Source organism: Pleurodeles waltl, chromosome 6, assembly GCF_031143425.1.
Source record: "Pleurodeles waltl isolate 20211129_DDA chromosome 6, aPleWal1.hap1.20221129, whole genome shotgun sequence".
Taxonomy (NCBI): domain Eukaryota; kingdom Metazoa; phylum Chordata; class Amphibia; order Caudata; family Salamandridae; genus Pleurodeles; species Pleurodeles waltl.
The window spans coordinates 751,362,399-751,381,801 of NC_090445.1; the positions used below are offsets into that span (position 1 = coordinate 751,362,399).

Here is a 19,403-nt window from a genome sequence, read left to right on the forward strand (position 1 = left end):
TGAGATAGTGTTATAAGAAGATTTAATAAACAAAATTCTTCTTGCTTGATTTCTTAAAATTCCTATACAGGAAAATAGTAAATACATAATCTTCAGTGGAATCAGACCCTTTGTCTGGACATTCATAATTATGTAAATTCCTCTAATTGGGCTTGTTAACCTGGTTACACATCTTGGAGAGTTCCTCTGGTTGTGTAACAAGATTAATATCCTGCTGAAACTTAATAAACAGCCAATGAAAGGCACATCACATTAGCATGCCAAAAATAAAACTCACAGCAGGAGGGTGGAGTCCAACATTAATGTGTAGGGGATAAATGCTGTCCAGTGAAGCTTCTTCTTCATTTCCAAAGTCTATAAATAGTAGTTGTGATTTTTTTAACGCAATATCCACATCCCGAACCACCACTCGACACCAGCACTGTAAAGAAAAGAACATCTTCACACAATGTAACAATAATGCAAACACTTATTGAAATGGTACAATTCCTTCACTATATTAACTTATTTTCATAGTTCCATGGACTATTTCTTCAGATTTGTGAGCCACCCACACTAGCAAGGGGAACAGAAAACGTTCTGCACAATATTATACAATCTGGCAAAAAAAAGCGTACTGATTCAGCTCCCTATCCAAGGCCTCACCAGTGCAAACCTTCCGGCTTCCATTAACTCAGTTTATTTTCTCATTGCTAGAATCATTATACTGAACAACTTGCACAGACACCAGTGCTCCCAGTCCTACAATACGACCTATGGGAACATTACTGTGGCGCTTATCAATAGATTAGAGAGTATTGACCTGCTAAATTTCCCCTTGATAATAAATCAGTTTTGAAATACAACATAATCTTGCTCTAATTAGATTTTGAGCATATTTGTTGTCCTTTCAAAATCAAATTAGTTAATGCTGATTTACTAATATGGTGTACAGTCCCTTTGGGTCGAGCATTTCACATACCCATGTTGTTTTCAAATATAATCTTCTCATCAACATTTTGAGGTCTAATAACTAAAATAACTAATTCTTGGGCCAATCGTGCTGCCATTACACAAATATTTCTACTGTTAGCCAGCCAAAACACTGATACAGAGATGAGATCATCTTGCTAAATATCTGTGAAGGACATTTTGAACAGTAACACTGGACTACTGAGGTTCTCAGGATTGTGCTCTACGGTAATATACAGGGAGTAATGTAAGACATTATTTCAGCTGCATTCTTCACTGTGGCACAATATAATGCAAGAGTTATGTAACCAATTTCATGTTGGAACTTCTTTGCTTTGTTCCCCTTTGCTAATCCTTTAATAATTGTATAATTGTTCATGTATAGTACCAGCATATATTAGACACAGTCAGTTACTTTTCATGAAACCGGTTGATTGTGAAGAGATGTAGGGGTCGAATATATAACTCCCTGCTGTGTACCTGGTAGGCTGCTGCTCACTCTATACTAGTCCATAATAGCTCATGGGAAGAGTTTGTGAGCCATTCTCAAAACTTCATGAACCAACATGGTTTAACTGAGTTTAGGTGCCCAAGAGAGTTCTACCATTTCATCCAACAACTGTTGGAAAGAAACCTTACTAAGCATCCACTAACTACTGAAGAGAAGCTGTAAAATCTAAGGTAAAAGGCTTACTCTAAAAGAATTGAGGTCAAGTCTTGGCAACACTTTTCTTTCTTTGAAACCGACAAGGCATAGTGCTAGTCATTAGCATCTAGACTTAGACCCTCCGCATTACATAAAGGGTAGGTCCACAGATGCCATTTGAGTACGTAGAGAGCTAGTTCATTACTTTTTTTAATTTTTTTATACCACATTGTTTTTTTGCTTTTTCTTTCATTCAAGAACATCACAATAAAAGCTTTGTCACACTCAGATTGCCACATTCCAACATTACTGCCCTTCACTTTTATAAGCAATGGAATATGATTTTAGATCAACACTGGAGGAAAGAGAATGTATGAATATCCCACTCGAACTAGAGACAATTACATGAAGCTTAACTGTCCAAACCAGCTCCGGGACCCAACTGGGATTAGGCCACTAGCCTGTCATGCTTCATCAAGGTCCAAAAGGGAAGGTAGGTTGCTTTCAACTTGTCCATTCTATCGCACACCAGCACAGCTATCTTTTCAAGGGCATAAATGGATCATATCCGACATCACCAAATGGAAATCGGCAAATGAGAGGGTAGTCTGCAGAACTGTGCAATTGCCACTTGTGCCGCCAGCGAATAGGTGAGAGTAATAAGTTTCCCACATGGGGTGGTTAAAAGGTGTACAATAGTTTCACAGAGGTTGCCCCAACAAGCTCACTAAGGGGTACAGCAGGAGCCCCTCTTGCCACGGTTTTCTCAGCAAATTCTGGGCTTCTAAACATCGCATGGAGTTGTGTGGGATAGAGGTACCATCTTGTGAGGCATATGTATAGGTTTTATTTGTGTGATATGCAGATGGAAGATTTCATTGTTCCGACAATTTTTTTTCCAGGTGTCATCTGATGTGTCCTGGCCAAGATACCTCTCCCAGTATAGTGTATTGTGTTCAGGAACGAGGTCCAATATCACATGCGGCAGGAACGTGATGCGTTTCTCAAGTATCTTCTCCCCAAATATAGTCTCTAGTTAAGTTTTTCAACTGGATGCATTATCTTTTAGTGCTCCAGAACCAGCCCAGTGCATCAGTTGTCTAAGCTGGAAACCGTTTGCTATTTTTGCAATGCCAGGTTTTCGGATCTCTTCTCGAGTGGGCATTTCTCCATCTGAATAACGTTTCCCTAAAAAGGAGTACATAGCGGTGGAGGAGTGGGGGAAAATGGGGGAGGGCGTGCTGGAGAGGGGAGGAGGGCCTGAATAGGCTGTCAGTGTGTCCCAGTGGAAAATCCGGGTTCTGTATGACCGGGAGAGCAGTGAAAGGTGTGTGATAGCATGCTTCTTGTGCATAAGGGAATAGTATTCCAGTATGATCAGGGTCATTGGTGCAAATGTTGCTTCCCATAGTGAGCTCCTCAGGTGAACGAAAGTAAGATATGTAGTAGTATCTGGGATAGTGTTGTTCAGCATGCACCCACCCTTTTACACCAGGATATGATTCCAGTCAAGAGCTGAGCTGCCTGGATGCAAGTCTGTTTCGAAAGAACCCTGCAAGAGCCCTGCAAAATAAGGGTCCAATGTTCTTCAGAAAGCGGCTATATCTTTATGTCCCCTCTCGAAGTCTAAGGTCCTCCTCCTCTCGACTTGTGACCATCTTGCGGTCTAAGAGAGCCTGGGGGGCCAACTCCTTCTCCACCAAGGCCGCTCGTCTCTGGAATGATCTTCCCTCTGAACTCCGTCATGAACACTCAGAACTGCTTTTTAGAAAAAAAAACTTAAAACCATTCTTTTCTGTAGGTAGCTCTCTGAATTCTCCTATTGCTAGCACTGGTCAGGTTAGGTTTAGCGCTGGGATGCCTTCGGGTCACTACGCGCTTTATAAATCCTTAAAACTAAAACTAAAGCACAAGTCTCTTTCATCGTCTTCTTATATAAAGTAGCCCTTGGAACTCTGGGAGATTGGTTCTTACAGACGAAGGCCAAGAATTTAGTCTGGATCTGTTTTATCAGGGGTTTGTAAAGCACTGTGGGGCAGTTTGAGCCACATAAAGGAACCTGAATAGAAAATTATTTTTTACCAGTGTCAGCCTTTCCATTCACAGGATCTCTAACTTAACCCACTGGTAGAGATCTTTATAAAGAGTTTGCAGCAGTGGTCGGAGGTTGCTCTAAAATAGGGCGGCTGTGGTATTTGACAAAAATATGCCTAGGGATTTTAGGGATTTTAGGGATTTCCCTTGCCAAGATAAACCCGTGATGGCCAAGAAATGCCTGATTGTGCACAGTGTCATCTGCTATTCAGATGCTGCAAGACCTCTTACAGTTTATGAGGAAGCCAGAGGCAGCCTCGAGGACTACAAGTATCTCCTTTAGGGCTGATATGGAAATCTCTGGTTCCATCAGGAACAACAAAACACTGTCTGCATACACTGCCAGCTTGCAGTTCTGTGCAGCACCCTGGCTTTTATGGCTGGGCTATTCTGCACCATCTGAATATACGGTTCCATTGCCAATGCGAAAATTAAAAGGGATAACCGGCACCCCTGTCTTTTACCTATAGGGATGGGTCCCCAGAGGGAATAGTCACCATTCACCTTTATGAAGATGGCTGGTTCTGGGAGTTTGCTCATATAAATTGCTTCATGCAGGGGCCTAACCGGGTCTTGTCCAATACCCAGGACATGTATAGCCAGTTTACTTAATTGAAGGCCATCAGGTTTCAGTGATTTTTTTCTTTTTTTAGCCCTCTCTATCAAGGACTGCTTGCATGATAATATGCCTCCTGTGGTCATTCCTGATGAAACCTGCCTGTTGGGGAAATATTAGGCTGGCCCGGAACATGTGTAGGTGCAATACCAGCATAGAAGTGAAAAATCACTTGTCCTTGTGGAGAAAAGCTATCGGAGAGTATTCACAACAATCCGCTGAGTCTTTCCCAGGTTTTATTGTGTAGCCATTTTAGTGATTTTAACATACTAGGCCTTCCGCTGTGCACTTTAACCTAGATGTATTTAATTCAGCTTTGCTTTATTATTGTTACAGCAGCCACTTTTACGGTCTTGTTTTATTTTCTCTCTCACTGTTTTTGCTTAGGCCAGAACTCTGTTCTCAAACAAGACATTCTTGCTCCCTCTGTGCTTCTTTCAAGATAGGTTGCCGGTGAACAAGGTATAAGTTTTGTCTGTGACATTCATAGAAAATACACATCCTTACATAGGGACATTTTCTTAGAACACGACCTGTTTTATTGTAAAAACAATTCCCTGACCTTTACACTTTAGGGAGATTCCAGCCAGAGAATCACAACTGTATTCTGATTGCTGAATGCTTCGCTACAGCTGTCTTTACAGACTTCAGGCCTTTGCTCAGGTATGGGGGATAATGTCTTCCTAGGAGAACCTGAAGGGAAGAATTAGAGCTTAACACGCTGTGCTCTATCATAGTCTGCCTAGGTAGGAATTAGTCGGTTAACCCTAGTGACAATATGGTAGCATTATTTTTATGTTTTTACTCTCCTTGTCACAATTTTAATCTTGTCATGCTGTATTGTCCTGGTTATTGCAGTCCACGCTTTGCTATCTAAGATGCAGTTACTTTATTAAAGCATTATTGAAATATATACTGCCTCTGTCATTGTGTATGTGAGACTAATGTAACAGAGAAACGGATGAGACCTGAGTGACCACGGCTTCCCTAAGAAACCAGTTATGTCATGCGCTTGGCTGCCCAATCATCCCTGCCCTTGGATAGAGATGAGGCACTGCTAGTTAGCCGGAGCAGAACCCGGATTGGAGCGACAGGTGTCACCTGTAGTGGGTTAGACTCAGTCTCCCACACCGCAGGCGATTCTACCACTCAAAATCCAGTAGTCTCATTAGAATAATGAGAGCCTACGTGAAATGGCGCTGCCAACGATCAGTCAGGCTCTAATTATAGGGTCCTCCCGACTATCTCTGTCTCACTATATACTAAGACACCTCTGTACTATATGCAGAGACGTCCGTGGTATTTCCTCCTTGGCTAAGTAGGTCATCCAATCTGATGCTCGAGGTTGTTCAAGCTGGAACTCTAAAAGGATAATCCCTATTTGGTGTGCCTTCTCTGAACAAAATTATCAACTATTATGGCGTATCCGCAACAGGTAGCAATTGCAGTAAGTATGAGACAACTCCTGAATGCACATTTATAGGCACATGGCTTAACGGCCCAGGGAGGTCTAGTTACATTGGTTGTTGACACAGATGCAGCTTATAGAACATAATTATTTTATTCTTCAGTCACATTTCCAACAGTTGATGGGAACACAAACACATTTCATCACTATACACTTGCAAACGTACCTGGACAATGCAGAGCATATGCATATTTAGAAATACCTCTATTATATCAATAACGTAATAATTGCTTGATGGCGCCGTACCCCACACAATCTTACCAGTTTGGTTGGGTCCTCCAAGTAATGATGGTCCTACCTGGCCTTTATTGGCCACTTATAGACCTCATCCTGCGGTAGCAAAAGCAGTAGCTGAGGTTCGTCGCTTATATACTGTACTGACAGCAATATACAGACGATTAGTAAAGTTTGTAAAGCAAACATTGAATACAAACCCAGCATGTGCTGCTCCAGCGCAACCACGTGCAGTGACACCAGGTATTAACCCTGCAACTGTACATTCAATTATGGGTGAAGCCCCCGCCAAACGAGAGGAAACTCTGTTTTGGTTAGCACAAAAAATAAATGCACTGAAAGCGGTATTTCCCCATATGGGACCTCAGGATAAACACTAGCACTTCTAGACAGCGCAGCAGAGGTCACAATAGTTCACCGGAGTCTTCTAGAGCATCTGGAGGTGAAAGCAACTGATGACTTTCTACAAGTAGAAACAGCTGACATGAAAGTCTCCACGCCTGATAGGGTGTATAAAGTAACATTGCAGTTAGGAGACATTGAACGCACAATAGATGCAATCTTTTGGGATTGCATGGTAAATATATATGATATCTGATTGGCGGAACAAGATTGGCCACCTGAATTTGTCCGTACCTGCCCATATCGGGAAGAGGATATTAAACCTTCTTTCTCACCCCTTGTTCCGGAGGAACTCGCTGAATCCTACGCCATTGATTGGGCATTGGCGCAGGCACCCACGTTATATAGCAACCATGTAGGATAGGATAAAGAATCCCCCTACCACGTAATACCTATTAAAAATGAACCTCAACCTCAGTATCCAGTAAAACATGATGCAAAAGCACCTGTGAGAGAAATCCTCACACAACTAGAGTACCAGGGAGTAATTGAACCCTGCGTCTCCCCAATGAACAATCCTTTATTCCCTGTTGCTAAACCGGATCATTCATGTAGGATAGTCTTAGACTGCAGACACTTAAACAGTCATACACGCACATATGCTATACAAAACTCACATAGCACAGCGCTAATAAACATAGTGCACAAAAAATACAAAACAAAACTGGACATTTCCAATGGTTTCTTCTGCCAGAATATAGCACCTGAAAGTAGAGACTTGACTTAAGTTTCAGTGCACTGGGTTCTCAAAAACAATTTCTGTGGTTTACCTCATGGTTACCAGAACAGCCCAGCACTGTTCACAACTCGTGTGACTGCAATTTTACATGACATTGACCCTGAAGCATTGTCCTATGTAGAGGATATCTATCTTACGGATGATGAATTACTACAACATTTAAGATGGGTAGCCCGCATTGTTGTGGGATTTGCTGAATTTGGCAACAAATTCAACTTAAAAAAAACAAAAATAGCCTTCCTCAGCGTCCCGTTTCTGGGGTATGAGCTACTGAGTGAAGGAAAGAGCCTAGCACCACAATTTTTAGAAAAATGAGCACAATTACAACCTCCAAATACGATTTAAAAAACTCCAATCTCTATTGGGTTTCCTACATTTTGGCAGAACTTACATTCCAGATCATGCGTCACGCATAAAACCCTTATATGATTTAATGTGTCCTGACTTTTCAAGTAAATGTTGGACAGTTTAACACACGCATTCTCAGAGACTTACAGACAGGCATGCTTGCAGCACAACATCTACACACAAGGGACAACAAAACACACTTGGCCATCAGAGTAATTGCTGGTGCAAACGGTTTCACCTAAGTAACCTTTAATGAGAGTGAGACCGAACCAATAGCATACAAATCACATTTATACTCTGCAGCAGAACAACGCTTTGCTCCCACTGAGAAAATTCTCACTGCTGTTCAGATGGCTGTCATTAAAGAAAGACCTCTAGCCCAGGGCAAACACATTATTGTCTTTTCTCCAATCCCAGCCCTAGAGGCTGTCACAAAAGCCAGCGTTCCTAACGCAAAAGCATTGCATCCATGTTGGATCCAATGGCCCACGTCTTTGACAGCCACTGATGTAGATTACATTTTTGACACAAAATTACAAACTAAAGAATTTTTGCAATACAAACTAGAATACCCAGTTCCAGCAAACACACTGCCTATTGAACACTATCACAGAGTCATGTACACCGATGGCTCTGCACAACCTGCATTTGACACAAAGCACCAATACTCTGCTGCTTGCGCAGTCCTAAGTAGCTACATGGAGGATAATAAAATGTTGTCCCCTACATACATTTTCACAAAGCCTAGGGGATTGCACAGCACAACTAGCATAGCAGAAAGCTCTGGTGATGGCACTGGAACATACAGATCCTGCACAGCATACGCTGATTGTTTGTGATTCGTACTATTGTCCAGTCCTTCAACGAATACCTGCATTATTGGCGCCAGAAGGGGTTCAGAGATTCTAAAGGCAACACCATTAAACACGGATTACTGTGGGGGAAGGTAGCGGATCTGAAGGAAACACTACCAAATGTCCATGTTGTGCATACACTTGGACACAAACGTGTTGAAATGCACGTGGCTGGGAATGCACTGGCTGATGAAGCCGCAAAGTCAGCAGTTGCTACAGCTACTGTTGCTGCAGTAACTCGCTCAGGAGCGAAACTGGATGCAGATATATGGGCTGCCGTAAAAGCTATGGCTGATGGTACGCCCTATCCAAAAGCATTTCCTGCTAAATATTCCTACTGAATGGGAGGCTGTCTAAACGCTGAAGTTAAGATACCAGGCGTAGGGTTTTGAGAAATTCCCAATAAAGATACAAGACTAGAGTTGACTAAAGCAACAAATGAGGGGGCAGTACCTGCCCATGCTGTTGTGGGAGCTACAATATCATTGCTACAAGCCAATTTTTGGTGGCCAGGCCTATAAAAGGAGGCCAAGCAGTATGTCCTTTGTTGTGACATCTACCAACAAATCAAAGTTTCCACAGCTAAACGCCCACCGCAGACACCCCTCCTAATTTATAACAAACCATTACAATGTGTGTACTTGGACTATTGCAGTCAACTAACATCGGATACAAATATATCCTAGTCGCTGTTGACTCCTGCTCCAGATTTCTAAGGGTGTGGCCACAACACTCGGCTGACGCTCAGACTGTTATTAAAGATTTGCACGTCTTTATCAGTACATATGCAGTTGCGGCTTTCCACTCTGACAAGGGCCCTTCTTTTGCCTCATGGGCTTTTATGGACGCCATGTCTTCGCTGGGGGTCCAACTCCAGTACTCGTCTCCATTTCATCCCAAGGGAAATAATGTTGTGGAGCGATTAAACCGTGATTTAAAACAATCCTTAACAGCCAGAGTCCTAGGTACAGGTCATAGTTGGCTTAATCACCTGGATGGAGTCTAGAGAGCACTAAAAAAAAATCCCTAGAAGGTCCCTGGGGGGTCGTACTTCATATGAGTGCCTGTTCGGAACTCAAAAGTATGTTCTAGAACTTGATGGTCCTGGCGTGGAGGCGTCAAAAACACCTTTTGACATAAATGAACGTGTCACTGTCTTACAGGAATTACAACAGTTCCGTGACGACAACTCTTCTGCCAGTGCTGCCTTCATAGGAATTAAGGATGTACCTGTAACGCCTACAGGCTGGATTCCTAAAGTTGGGGAGCTAGTACGTGAAAAGGTTGTTGTGAAAAAGGAATTTGGTCCTTCTTACCGTGCACAAGTCCCAGTCGTGGGAATACACGGTACCAGAACTGTCATTCTACCAACGTTGGCAGGTGCCAAAGAAAATCGTTTTGTCTCTATCGACAATGTCAAACTACACCATGTGGCCGATCGTGCACAGCTGACCAAAAGGAACTGCCAGTAGTTCCTGAATCCCTCTCACTACTGATCAAGAAGTTCCTCTACAAGTTGTAAGCAGCAACACGGACACCTCTCCGGTGGAAAATGATTTTGCATTAGTTCCACCGACATCAAATAATACGGATATTACTGATAGATTTGATACAGCTTCGACACAGATGGATGGTGCTATTTATTCGGTGCCGCCACAGGAAACACCAACTCCACCAACAATTACGGCTCTAGTCTTTACACAAACTGCTTCTGGATTCTTTGCCGACATCAACGATGACTTTTTGGACCTATTCGCCTCTTCGACACCTGAACTGTCAAAACCATGTAAGCTCATAAATTGGCTTAAAGTAACTTACTTCGTTCTTCCATGAAACTATCTGTGGCTTTCTTTGTGTGTACTAGCTTTCCTGCTTTGGATCGGGTTTGACATCACTTTCTTTTTATTAATACATGGTAATTTTCTTCCTGAAAAATCAGCAGTTGAACAGGTGGATAAGGTCCTAAAACCACATTTTTCGTCTCACAAAGTCCGCAGAGATTTGTCTTTCGTGAACATTTCCGCTATACAAATTTCTGATGGGATTGTTTGGGATAAAGTAATGTTTGATATATACGGCCCTACGGAGGACATTCAAATATCATATGTGTTTAAACTTTCAATGAACAATATAAAAATACCCGGGGTTGTTTCTGATGATTGGTATGTGAAAAAAGTTGATTCAATGATGACTGAATTGCAGTTTTATACTGTATTTGAAAACAAAGATGTTTATCAATATAGAGAAAATTATGGTGATATGTTTTGCTATAATTATTATGGGCACGATTTCATCCACAGAGCAAGCAGCCCAAAGACTGTTTTTAATTATACACAATAGGAACTTTGTCCTGCTCCACCAGAAGGGAGTTCTAAAGCGTATTCTGAAAAGTTTACATATTTTTCTGGGCACAATATTAAAAATGCAGAATCGTATTATTTTAAATTGCCACCTACAGAAAACATACGCATACTATTGACAAATACGAAATTTGTATATTCGGATTCCTTTGTTTCCCCGTTGAGTATAGAAAGCTATGAATATTGGCTGAAGTCGACTGACTTGAAGAGTGTGTGGGGAACTAGACATTGGCAAATACGGGGGAAGGGAGCTTTATTTAGAGCATGCCTGATACCTGTTCAAATTATATTTTTAAATGAAACAGTACAACAAACGAGTTGTTTAGGCTTAGCAAAGATTAAGGAATTGAACACACCCAGTATACCTGCCCCTGCAAAGAATTTTAAATGGCAAAAATATATAAATGTAGCTGAAGATCAGCTCAATGAATGGGTCCAGAATGCCACATTTAATGTTTCACTGACACATTCTGGCGGGAGGTTATTGTGACCAATAGATACTAATGGGTGCCATAAACATTTTATTAACTCCTCAAGGGTTTTAGAACAAGTTGGCTGGACCCGGGCTATAGATCGTCCGAACATGAGGGTATATTAACAACATACAGTGTAGGGAAACTCTGCCAGCAATGGTTAAAGACTTCCTCAATAGACACAGAGAACACCTCAGTCTCCCATCTAATAACACCGACTTACAGGACTTCCTGTTAGGCTCCACATAAAAACACAGAAAACGCTTCTTATATCAATTATATAATGAAATTTGGAAGCTTTCACAGCAAGAAGCAGCTGTCCGGTTAAGGCAAATACAACAGGAAAATTTAGATAAGGCATTAGCTGTTGTAGATAATGGGATTAATACCCTGTCCTATCAAATATATACTCTAAATAACATTGTTTCGTCTGCTATAGACATTATACAGATATGTCTTCCTTACATTATGGACAGAGTCAGCTGAGGTCAATCATGCAGTCGGGCTGGACGCTTCAAACACTGAAGGCGGGTCGCGTTCCCTGGCAATATGTCAGCGCGAGGGACATATTTTCTTCTTTTAATTTAACGTGACAACAGCAACTAATGTCTAAGAAAGAAGCAACTTACGTCATGCTAAACATCGGAAAATTAGAAAAATTGCCTTTTACTGTGGCTAAAATACCATATGCTGAATGGTTAATACACAGGGTCATTAATCTGCCTATTTCCGCACTACAATTTACATCCTTTTTAAAACACATTCCGGTAGACAGATATGAAAAACTGGGAGTTACATCCATGAGGTGTGGGAGCTACCCTTCACATACAAATGTCTCAGTGGCATGAAAGACATTTGGCCTTATAATGCCACTTCTAATGTTAATTTTGACAAGTTGAGCAGACTCAAAGCTTTATTGTTTCAAAAGCATGTGGCTCTTCCATCTGCACGCGAGACCTATGCACTTCAGGTGGCAAGGTCATCAGCAGAGATACAGTCCCTTTTAAGTACCAACTTTCCGAGACACTTTGGTGAACTTGTGGGACGGATATTTAATGCATCCAGTAGTACTGGAATTGCAAATTTCTTTAAGGTTGTTGGTTCTGGTTTCGTTCACACCTTCTCCTCCATATTCAGTATAATACCATCAGCCATCCACTCTATATTCTCCAGTATTTTAGGGGGATTTCCAATAACTTTGGCCTAAATAGTTGGCGTTTTGCTGTTGCTATTTTTTTTTATGTGCAATGGCTGCCCCACCGCAACTAGAAGGAACGATAGAGCTCCCTTCAGGGCAGCTGAGCCATGAACGCATGATGGAGTATTTTGGAGCAGCACTCCGGGAGCAATTAGGGTGTGACTGGTCTCTGTCATTCAGACCGGCTTTACATTGTGTGCAGCCTGTGTTTCGGCGCCTCTGGTGCCCTTTGGAACATGCACAGGAAGTTTGTCTTTCTACGCAGCGCTTGCTTTCATTGGATGCTGATCTGTTGATGTTCTCGCTGAGGGCTCATTACCAGACATGCGCGTTGAAGGGGCGTTTGCTACGAGAAGCTACTTAAGTGTTGCCCTTCCTGGAGGATGTGGCACTTTACTCATGATTGGGCACACCACGGAATGCCGCCTTGGCGGAGGCTCAGGCTATGGAACACAACTGCTCCTTGGTCCTTTTCGGCGATGCCTTTCCAACTTTAACACCTGCTGAAGTGGAAGATTTCCTGTCCTCCATTGTCCTGGAATCGATTGGAAATTCTACAAATAACTCTGACTCTTGAAATTCGGTCCCTTATATGCCACATGTTAACAGTTTTAAATTGTCCTTTTATACGCTCCTGTTTCCTTTTAACTTGTCATTGTTGACATTTTTACATATATATCTTGGGTTGAGCTTAGTAGCTTTTAAGTATATCTAGGCTTTGAACCACCTTCAACCGACAAGGGAAGGGTGTTGTGTTGCCATTTTTTTTTAGTTATAGCTTCATACACGTTATTTTAAAATACTAGGCCTGCCGCTGTGCACTTTAACCTAGATGTATTTTATTCAGCTTTGTTTTATTATTGTTACAGTAGACACTTTTACGGTCTTGTTTTATTTTCTCTCTGACTGTCTTTGCCTAGGCAAGCACTCTGTTCTCAAACAAGAAATTCTTGCTCACACTGTGCTTCTTTCGAGGCAGCAGCAAGATAGGTTCCCGCTGAACGTGGTATAAGTTTAGTCTGTGACATTCATAGAAAATACACATTCTTACGTGGGGACATTTTCTTAGAACACCAGCTGTTTTATTATAAAAACACTTCCCTGTCCCTTACACGTTAGAGGAAGATTACAGCCAGAGAACCACGACTGTATGCCGAATGCTTCGCTACAGCTGTCTTTACAGACTTCAGAATTTTGCTCACGTATGGGGGATGATGGCTTCCCAGGAGAACATGCAGGGCAGAATTAGAGCTTAACAAGCTGTGCTCTATCATAGCCTAGGAAGGAATTAGTCTGTTGACTCTAGTGACAATATGGTAGCATTATTTTTATTTTACTCTTCTTGTCACAATTTTAATCTTGTCATGCTGTATTGTCCTGGTTATTGCAGTCCATGCATTGCTATCTAAGATGCAGTAGTGTTATTAAAGTATTATTGAAATATATATTGCCTCGGTTTGTCATTGTGTATGTGAAACTAATGTAACAGAGAAAAGGATGAGACCTGAGTAACCACGGCTTCCCTGAGAAACCAGTTATGTCATGCGCTCGGCTGCTCAATCATCCCTGCCCTTGGGTAGAGATGAGGCACTGCTACTTAGCAAGAGCAGAACCCGGATTGGAGCAAGAGGTGTCACCTGTACTGGGTTAGACTCAGTCTCCCACACCACAGGCGATTCTGCCACTCGAAATCCAGTAGTGACATTAGAATAACGAGAGCCTACGCGACAGTTGCAGCAAGGGCATTAAATAGGACTTAATGATTCAATTTATGACCATAAAAAAAAAAAAATTACTTAACACTAGAGCCAGTGGCCCTGTATAAACACCTTGTAAAAGGAGGCCAGGAAACGAACAGGCCACAGGGCCTTTCCTGCAGTATGCTGCATATGGAAACTTGAACCTCAGCTGTTATTTCTACCTCCATCAAGAGGCCATTCGCCTCAGTGAATAGAATGTGGCAGCCCACCAAATAAGTGTCTTGTGTACCTGGGAATAGATAGTCTGGTGTAAAATGTTTTTCGTTTTCGGTCTGAGGGATGCCAAGAGTGTCTAAGACTTTATCAATATGGTTTCGCACTTGGGCCTGTAAATTTGTAGGCTAGCAGCCTGTTGGTCTTTTCCTCATTTTCCTATTAAACTTGCTTCATGTTTAATACAGTAGCTTCTTGGCTGCACTGCACATGGGCAATTGCTCCAGCTCCCATCTCGTTTTGCATAGGGCTCTATGAGTGGGGAGGGTGTAATCCGGTTTGTGATGTGTCTCTAGAGAGCAAGTCATTTAAGTTACAGCTCCTCTTTTTAACATTCCCCGTTTTTCTCTAGAGTTCTGGTGTGGATTACGATTTCACTAATAACGGCCTTTGTAGCATTCCATAGAGTGCTTCAGCATACCTCACCATCGTCATTGTCCTGGAAATAAGTGGTCGTGGCATCCTGTATGACAACATCGCACGGAGGAGGCACCACCAACAGTACTAAATTGCAATGTCCTGCTTCTGCAGGAGACATCCAATCCACAAAGGAGTCCCGATCTGGATAGACGACAGATATCTTTCCTAGTTCTTGTGAGAGGTGTTTGGCATGTACTGGCCCAGTCTTTTTAGTTTGGGGGTTGAAATATGGGGAGGGGTAGTTGGAATTAGGTTTAGGAGGATAGAGTTTTAGCAAAGTTGTCCAGTTGGCAACAGTTGTTTGTTAATTCCGAGACAGAAACTTCTGGTTTTCAAAATTTAGGGAGGGTGCAGGATACGGGGAAACAAATCACTATAGTAAGGTGTGAGGAAATTGGGTGTATTTTTGGTGTGGTTGTGCAACTTGTAGTACACTTACCAAACCTTTGTTTTCACTTTTCAAACCGTCAGCTCAAACCTGGGTAGCTGTAGCTCTGACCAGCAATGTTTACACAAAGAAACAAATGTAAAGCATTTAAACTGTACCAAAACTGAAGAAGAAATCAACAAGAAACCAAAGAAATCTGACACCAGCTCATAAAAATAGACTTGATTTTATGTAGCTTTAGACACTCCCATGAAAAAGATCCACCCTAGGGCTCAGTAGATATAGAATTTACAAGGTATAGTAAAATCAAAGCATTTCACTCACCTACGAACAAGCACTGACAAACTCAAAAAATGTGACAAACCTTTTTCACTAAATAATGTGGGTGAGGTGTAATACAGTCACTTTAGGTGTTCAACTCCACTGGGGAGCCAGCCAACGGCACCAGCAAGGTCCTCAGAAACAGTAACCTTAGCAGGTGAAGGAGTCTTCAGTCTGTTCCAGGCACTTTTATCCATTGCATAGCTTTCCTATGGAAGTTGTACTCATGCAAGGGATGAAGAATGCTGAAGGTGCTCAAAGGATGCTATGGCTGCGATGTGGTTGACGGAGGTCTTACTATAAACTACTCCTCGGTCCACAAAAGGAATGACGCTGTCATGGTCACAGGGTCAACATTCCTTTAAGTCCTCTTGATGTTGGCAGGATTCCAGCTGCCACTGGACTACAAGTCACCCAGTATCAAGGTCACCAGTCAAACCTTCTTGGGCCCATAACTCATTGTATGGAGGTCTCAGCTGTGCTACGACGACACTCTTGATCAGCGAACTTGGGTGCAACTTTGAGCATCGAGTCCTGGTATTTGCTGCTGGTTGGCAGCGGTTTGAAAATTCTGGGCTAACAAATTGTTGTCCCAGCAGGCTTCTCAGCTGTTGAGTATCTGTGCTGTAAACAGGAGGCCAGCTCACTGACCCTTGGGAGTCTCTTTGCTTTGGCTCGGCTCTCGAGACTACTTCCCCTTGAGCAGGACACAGGAGGCTCAGTTCTTCTCCTTTGCTAGCCACCACATTATGTAGGTGCAGTCCACGCAAGTTCAGTCCGTCCAGGTTCCACAGTGTAGCAGGACAGTCCTTCTTCCATTCCATTTGAGATCTGAGTTGGGGATGCAAGGGGTGTCCTACTTATAGTCATAAAATGCCCTCAGGTCAGGATGTGGTCAGGGGCCAATGGGCCACCAGTTGACTTCCACCTGATCACCACTTATTGTGAATTGAGGCATCTGGGGCTCCCAGGACGCACCATTCTGCCCACTTCTAAGATGGAAAGGAACCCTCTCCCGGCATTTGGAGCTCCATAGCCCAACCCAGACAAGTGTCAACTAAAGGGGGCTACAGAGACCTAGAAAACAGGTTCAGCAATTGGTGTCCCCTCTTCTGTCCCAAGTGCCAGCCTGTATGCCTAAACAATGGAGCAGCCCATCTCCCAAGTGTTATCCATTTGCTCTTCAAAGGGGAGTTTTCTCCTTGGAAGCTTACCTTTTGGGCCAACACCAGTGTGGCTTCATGCAGAAGGGAGGTGACACCTTTTCCAAATCAGGCCCTTATTCTATTCTTTTCTGGAAGCTGTTAGCACGTCTCCCCCAGAGGGCAGAAAGCTGTCTCAGCAACAGGACCCCATGTGCAACCAGTATGGGTACAGGGGACTAAGGGCAACAAAGCGTCAACTTTGCTAAAGATGCATACTGCATCTCGTTACATTGGTTGTGATTAATATAACAAGTTGATACCTTTGATGACTCACTTTGGTTGCACTTGTCCAGAGCTGGCACAGCTAAGAGGTCAGCATGTATCTGTGTACTCGTCAATTGGGTGATCAAGCTTTCCATAGTAGAAACAATAGTTTTGTGTTTTTACTATCAGAACACATACAATTACATGTTCTGCCCATGGGACTTGTTGCACCTACCCAGGGACTCAACAGGCCTGCCATAAGAGAGACTTACACACATCCTAGCAGGAAGTCTGGCTTTGCAATCGTTTTAAATGCAGCTCTTCCAGCCTGCAAATTGCGGGTTGGGAGGTCTAATTTTACATGTGTCTCACCTAGGGCAGCACAACTAGTGCTGCAATTCCTGCAAAGGTCTAACTCACATGTCCTGGATACTCTAGGTAGCATTTAATAGGGTCTTACAAGAATGTTAACTTTGTTCAACTGGGTAAAAGTCAGTTCAACATTCAGTTAAGGATGAGGGCACAGGCACTGAGGTCTAGTAGACGGATACCCTGAATTGGCTCCTGTGGTAATCAGGAATCAGTTTGCTGACACTTCTCGGATATGTCTATCTGTGGACAAAATTAGTATAGCCTGTTTAAGGATAAGGGCACAGGCACTGAGGTCTAACCAAAAGGTCACAGGCATTGAGGTCTGGTTAGCGGGCTTCAGAGCACTCTGAGTTGGAAAACCAACAGCATCAGTCCAGAAACTGGGGGTGGCCCTACAAAAAGAGGCAATGAGGTACACAGCGGGCAGGGCCTAAAGAGAGCATACTGCAACTCTGATTCACATACTGCACATTGAAGATCACACTGTACTCCTAAAGGTCACCCCGAGTTGCTCATAGGATAGAAGCTCAATGACAAGTTAGTATCCTCACATGGAACGTTACTGCTCTTCTGGCCAGAGTCAAGGGAGGGGTAGTCCTGCAGGTAGTCAGATGCCTTGACATAGTCTTACTACCTGAACAACATGTTGGAGGGAAATCACAGTCTCGGTCCAGCCCCTGTGGGATTCTCTCAAGTGTTCTATACTAGCTTTTCAGGTGACTATGGATGTGGCCATCTTGATCAGAAGTTATGTGCGAGATTAGCACCACCATTCTGGACCCAGGGTTCTCCAGATTATAGGAATTTACTATTAACCACACCAAAACTTCTGGTGTCCCAGTTTGTACCTCTCCACAGTCTATCGTGTAGGTGGGCGAATTGAGGGTGCTCCAACGGGGATTCAGACACCTTGGGAGTCTCTGACACACACAACTCATTTAGCCTAGGAAAAGAACATTCAGTTGCAATTTAATCGGTTGACTGGGGACCTGTGGTACTGGTCAGTGCTCCCACTATCCTATTATGCTCTGCAATTTTTAATGTGAAGGCCCTATCCTATCTGCTTTTTCAACTACAGAAATTTCAATTTGACGTCCTTTGGTCCTTTTTCACCCGTATCATTGCAACACAGTTTTCGTGTGAAACCACCAGCCCCTTAGTATCATTATGCTAAAATCTCTCAACTCCATATTTGAGCGGATATAGCCATTCCCAGATTTCACCTCCTACAACGGAGCCTCTCATCAGGTTATCCTTAACATATTGTGGTATGATAGGATCAGTGATCCAGCATTTTGCTAGTGAGAAATGGCAATGCAAGATGGGACATTGTTTATACGTGAGACAGCTGCTACTGATCTCCTACCTGCACAAGGGTGGAATTTCAGGTAAGGGATGAGACAATAAGGGCCTTGACAGGCAAACTGACAACTGGTCTACTCCATTGTAGACTGGATGCCAGATGCGGCAGGTGTCTGAATTACAGGGATTCGAAAGATGGGATACTACAGGTATCCCGAAACTGGGCGATAAATCCAAGACTGTACTGAAACCATTTGCAAAATAACAGGAGGAATATAATCTTCATCGTAGACAAATCTTCCAATACCTGCAGCTGTGGCATGCACTTATGTTTTACATTACTGATTTACAGGAGCTTTCAAGATCACAACTCGGACACAGGCTAAAGTGCTGCTAGACAGATGACAAAACCGCAAACATTTACCACTCCCTAGTCGCCAATATGACAGACTATTGATAAACTGCTGGAATCCTGGGAGAAAGACGTAGGCTGACAAAGAATGACTGCCTTGAAGCAAGCGCATCTCCCCAGGACACAGTGGTTGCTTTGAAAATCAGGGTACTACAAATGAGATATTTGCAACTGCCATATTGTGATATGCTCTTTAGGATGGGAGTATCGTCCTCATTGCTTCATTTAAGATTTTTATTCCTGAGCGGAGACTTTTCACAATCTAGGAATGCAAGACGTTGATTCTGTTCGGGGAGGGGGCACCTGCATGCCTGGCAGAGGTGTTGCACTGGTAGTTACCTATGCTTCCCAAAATTACCCTTCTTCATATTAGGGAGACAATAGATAGCAACTGATGTAAAATGGCCTTGCTGTGATTCAGAG

At 42.8% G+C, this 19,403-nt stretch overlaps 1 protein-coding gene across 2 annotated transcripts in view; it reads right to left on the reverse strand.

Annotated features, from left to right (window-relative positions):
- TDRD1 (tudor domain containing 1) overlaps positions 1–19,403 on the reverse strand; it is a 1,656,135-nt gene that overhangs the window by 1,189,688 nt on the left and 447,044 nt on the right. For both annotated transcript variants that reach the window (XM_069239312.1, XM_069239311.1), the window contains one exon: positions 278–421. In XM_069239312.1, the coding sequence (XP_069095413.1) occupies positions 278–421 (144 nt within the window). The remainder of the gene's footprint in view (positions 1–277; positions 422–19,403) is intronic.